The sequence below is a fragment of the Montipora foliosa genome, chromosome 2 (assembly GCF_036669935.1).
Source record: "Montipora foliosa isolate CH-2021 chromosome 2, ASM3666993v2, whole genome shotgun sequence".
NCBI lineage: Eukaryota > Metazoa > Cnidaria > Anthozoa > Scleractinia > Acroporidae > Montipora > Montipora foliosa.
This window is the reverse complement of record NC_090870.1, coordinates 10,719,019-10,724,395: the sequence shown is the minus strand read 5'-3', so window position 1 is coordinate 10,724,395 and position 5,377 is coordinate 10,719,019. Positions and strand designations below refer to the sequence as shown.

At 38.7% G+C, this 5,377-nt stretch overlaps 1 protein-coding gene across 2 annotated transcripts in view; it reads left to right on the top strand.

Annotated features, from left to right (window-relative positions):
- Positions 1-4,138, top strand: part of LOC137992401 (voltage-gated hydrogen channel 1-like) — a 30,580-nt gene extending 26,442 nt beyond the window's left edge. For both annotated transcript variants that reach the window (XM_068837731.1, XM_068837732.1), the window contains exons 8-9: positions 1,429-1,544; positions 2,422-4,138. In XM_068837731.1, coding sequence (XP_068693832.1) covers positions 1,429-1,544; positions 2,422-2,451 — 146 coding nt within the window. In that variant the 3' untranslated portion in view covers positions 2,452-4,138. The remainder of the gene's footprint in view (positions 1-1,428; positions 1,545-2,421) is intronic.
- Positions 4,139-5,377: the final 1,239 nt, after the last annotated feature.

Here is a 5,377-nt window from a genome sequence, read left to right as displayed (position 1 = left end):
TGGATGAAACACGAAAATAAACAGATTCTGACTATACTACAACGAGCTTCGAATGAAAGTTTATTTAGGATGTGTCAGTCAGCAGTACAAATGCAAGACAAGGCTACTATAATAACTAAAGTTAAATATAATCTCATAGACGTTGTGCTACTCCAGATACGAAAAACCACTAAAAAACCACCCTTTAGACGTGGCCTGATCTACTGCAGCAGTACAAAACCCCGAGGAAAGGGTGAAAATAATTAAAACAGCACATGTAAACAGACAGGGAGACTTACTGACCCAGAATGACTCAAGCCTCCCGCCGAAACTGTTAAATACCCTCAACTAGTCCCGTGACATACCGCGAGCCTCTTCATTGTGCCATCAGAATATCAATTTCCGACCAATTCATTCAGTCATTCAATCGTCAGAAATCACATGTTTGTTGGAAATGTGCTTGAATTTCTACAAATGAACCCGAAAATCGGCAGGAATTTGTGACGCTGATGAATAATAAAGTAGCTTCTACTTTATTCTATTATTCTACTAATTACCTGGTGATAAATAAGCTCGTCTAGGAGAGTAAATTTTTGACTTTGCAGAAAGAATGGTCAACGTCAAGCGATGGACAATTCTGATCTTTGTGTTGAATTCGCACATTTCTTGTCGACTTTTTGAACACTTGAAAAAAAAAAAACTAACTAACAAAACAACAATCCCACGTCTTGCCATCATTTTGCCACAGATGTATCCAGTTGTTAGTAACACGCAAGTTAACTTGATCACAGCTGGCCGCTGAAATCGATGTCACTTTCGATTTTGCGATTTAGTTGTACAGCCAAAAGAACAATTGAACGTAGCAAAAATCTCTCAAAATGTTTTCATGTCGCAAATTCTGTTGCTGATGACATTTTTTTCCTCGATCGACACTTCCTCAAAATTTCCTTGTGCTCCTCCTTTAAACTGTGTATCAATACGCTGCTCAGTTGACAGTTATGGAATAAAGCACTGTGTAAAGTTACTGCACTACCACAAGTACGCAATGCGTACCTATTTTCCTTGTATGCTAATGTACTTCTCATGTCGCAATTTGAACCTTTGTTCGGACTCCGGAGGGACACGATATCTTGCTGCATGTATGTAAACCCTCTTTTCTAAGAGTCTCTTGTTTTTCAATACTCAGTTTCTGAGGATTGCAAGGGTTGATAATAGCATGTTGATGGGAAGACAAAAGCCTCCGAAAAGAGAAAATAACCATTAGATTATGTACCCACTAACCACTTGGCAATGATGAGGGGATGAAGCTTGAAGTGTCAGCTTTCTAATCAAGCTGTGGTGGTTGATTTACTGAAATCCTCTAAGTTGATGCAACTACATTCCTGTGTAACCAGATACGAGTTTCTTGAAAAGTTTGAAATCATGGTGTATGTTTTTTTCCCCTAAAAGGAATTATTTTGTCTGTCCAAATGCAAGCTGAAAAAAAGATCAAGGCACTGGTAATTGAAAATGCTTCACTGAAAGAAGAAGTGGAGCAGTTAAAGAGCAACTATTCAAAACTGGAGGTACAAATTTTGACAATTATCATTCCCTTGACCTGTAGCAAAGAACTTACTCGAGATATTTTTTTTGCAGAGCGTTTGTACAATACCAAATTATTATTGTAGGATTTGTTTTTCCATTAAGCCAGAGCTTTCCAGCCCATTAGAAGCTTTACGTAAATGACGGGGAGGGGGGGGGGGGGGGGGGAAGGGGGATTTTGCTTATGAAGGGGTAGGGATGCTTGTCATTTATTTTGAATTACACCCCTAAAGCAAACCAGTCTGGGCAAGGCCCAGTTTTTTTTAGTCCTAAAAGGGACCATATATTAAAACATATTTATGTATTTCTTCGCGTGTAACCCTAAACAAAACCTTCACGGCTACATGGTACATACGGGCTAAATATCATGACATTTTGCCCAGGACACCCTCAGTGAGACCAAAATCCGACATTTACTCCCCTAAGCGAGATTTACGAGCATCCCCGCCCCATTCATATGTGAGTCCCCCGGGCAAACAAGCCATCCAAGCAAAGACACAAGGGTGGCAAGGCAGCGGAATATAGATCCAATCGAGATTGTTTAGGGGCAGAAATTTTCTCAATCGCACTGCAGTTTTTAACATAATGTAGTTCATTAAAACTTTCAATATCGGGCATTGAGTTATTTGCGTTCCAATAGCCCTTTTCACGGTTAGTTTTTCTCATTTGCATTGCAATGTAATCTAGCATGTATGTGAGGCAATTTCAGGCTATTTTGTACATTTAACCCGAAATTGCCTCGCACCCACGTTAGATTACATTGTAATGCAAATGAGAAAAAAACCGTGAAAAGGGCTATTGGTTCACTCGAACTCACATACTGTGATCTTATACATACTAATCTTTCTTTGTTTTTTACAGTCCGAACTGACAACATTAAGACAGAGCTGAAGGGAAGGAAAGCTCTACAAGGGTTAAAGTAAAATTGTTACAAGTAATAAAATCCTTCATTTTTGCATCGCATCAGCATCACAGAGGTCATGGGTTCGAATTCCATTGAAGCCCCATGAATAGACTATATTCGTATTCTCAGTATTGGACTGGAGCTGCAATCTTGGACAAAACTCTTGGGAAACATTCTATCTAATCTTAAGCATCACTTGGCACCCACTGACAAAATATATTGGTCCTTAGCCCCTCCCCTCCCCTCCCCTCCCTTCCCATACCAATGTTGATAATGTGAAGCAAAATACTGTGCAAGCCTTTGGTCGTTGTTTCAACCAACATTGGAATGGGGGGAGAGGGGAAAGTAGGAAGAATTTAATCTTTATCACACAGACGATTAGAGTGTCAAATTTTCCTAACGAGTTTTGTTCAAGATTGTAGCTTGCAATGGGGGCTAACGCGGGGGAATCTTTTCAAATGCATGCGCAGATACTTTTTAATTTTTATTTCCTCGCATTAGCCTCCATTGCAAGCTACAATCGTGGTCAAAAGTTATTGGAAAAGTTGCGGGCATCAGTTCACTTCACACCTAATTCGATTTTTCTAACTATTGGCTGAAGTATTTGGGAAATACCATGCTCTTGTGGCCTCCCTCCCCCATCTTCAATGTTGCAGTTCTTCAGGTAAGAAAAGTCATCATTTTTTTTCCCTGGAAAATCCAACATTGAAAAGGAGGAGGGGGGTTATCTGTAAAGTGAAGCTACCTTCCCAACACTTTTGTCCATGATTGCAGTTCCAGTCCAATACTGAGAATACGAATATAGTCTATTTATCAGCTGTCTTTAAGAGATAAGGGCGAGGATCAAAAAGTGAAGTTAATTAACCGTGTACGGCGAATCTTGTGAGTTGTTTCAATGATCTTTGTACAATCGTTTTGTTCCATGCATGGTCTTTCGAGTCAAGTTGTTTCGCTGTACAGATTAATTTCTACGTCCGTTATTAATAAGCGGAATCTAAACGTTGTTTTGTTAGTTTTTGTTATCAGGTAGAAAAAGAGGTAAAAAATACAACTACTTGTTCGTGAAATCCAGTATTTGATATTAGTTTCTTTTGTCAAATGCGACGACAGCTCTTAATACTGGATTGTTTTCGTAGAAACGTGTTATATTTTGTTCTTAGCGCCTTGAAAAAGGTGGAGTCTTCTTGAGTAACGCGTTACCGTGAATCTTTTTTAAAGAATTTACTTGAACGTAGAATTAATAGGCTCAGAGATTTTGGATGTTTTAAATGATCCATTTGCACTTACGGGGGAGCAAAATTATAGCTCGTCGTGTATTGGTCGAAAATGAGTTTCATTTTTCTAATAGTGATGCGTATTCAGCAAAGAAAAACAGATATGAATTTTTATCAACCATCGCTTTAAAATAATAGTATTTTGCATTTAAATGTCGCTGTCAATATCTGAGGATTTTAATTTTTATCTACGTGCTAAAAATGAACCGTGTACATGTAAGAAAATAGGTTAAATAGTATGTATGAATAAAAGAATCAGTTTTTACCCCTTGCTCACATAGCATATATGCAAGCACCTTTTGATAAATATAAGATATTTTTCGCACTTTCATTTAAAGAAAGAAATCTGTAAATAAGTTAAATTAATAGATGTAATATAATAAACGAAATGACACCTCCACAGAGTGGCTATTCGTCTACTTAATTACAACATAGTTAATAGAGGGGAATGGATATGAAACCCGTCAAATTTCTTTGTTGTAGGTTTTTGTTCTCTTTTTTGGCCTTGACCGTGCACAAAACACAATAGTTGTTTACGCCGTACTGAGTAACTAACCAATAGAAACGTGTTGGTTACGTAATTCATGCATAGTGTATGAGTTCAAAACAAAAGATTGTGCACGGTCGTGGACTTTCCAACCTAAACCTAAACCTTTGATGTTTGCCGAGCTTCCAAACCATTCCCCTCTATTAACTATGATTAGAAGGGTTGCTTTTCACGAACGCGTTAATCGTTGCTTGAATTCCATATCTTCCAGTATTTGGACTCCCACCACACCCGGAACAATTTCTTGTTTTAAGAGGAGGACCACGGGTTATCGTGCTTCCCCGAGAAAACTGTTAGGGCGGTTTTCATTTGAGCGTCGAAAGTAGTTATTGAATTGCTTTGGTTTTGCAATTACTTCATTCGAACAAAGGAGACTAATGTTGCGCATGCGCCTCATCACCCGAAAAATCCCTTGAATTTCAGTCAAATTCATTCGAAACGCGGGAACATGAGAAATGGCGGATGTAGCGCTGGCATCGTTAATATTCATCGCATGTTTCCAAAAGGACGGCTCACAATGAATGCGAAGATGATGAGTCATTTGAAAGACTTGGGCATTACCTTATCTTTATGACTGATACTGGTTCAATACAACGCGAAATACGGCGAAGGATCACAAATGAAGCGAAGATGGCGAGTCAAAAGTGTGGCGATGAATTGCAGAACTGGCAAGGAGCAGAGGATAGTTTTGCCATCCTGGCGTTGTTTTTCCTTATTTAAGAGACTTCAACTCAGAATGGAGTGCTGTTTGATAATAAAGTAAGTCGGATTTAAATTGAAATGTGAGTTTACATTCAAAAATATGGGTAAACTGGCGTTTGAAGCGAGGACAACGATAAATCAGCTGACAAGATGGACTCGAAAAATGGCAGCCCACTGGTGAAGAACATCTCAATTCGCTATAAAGCTTCCCAACCTTGAAATTTTGAACCACATGGTCGAAGTTGAGTCGGGAATTGTTCTGGATAAGAAATAGGGCTGATTTTGAATCTTGAAGCGAACAGATGAAGCCAAGACGCAAGGCTTTACTTTACGAGTGCTCCAGATTATTTAAATTTCCTTGGCAAAAATATTTTAATTCCCTTTTTCGAG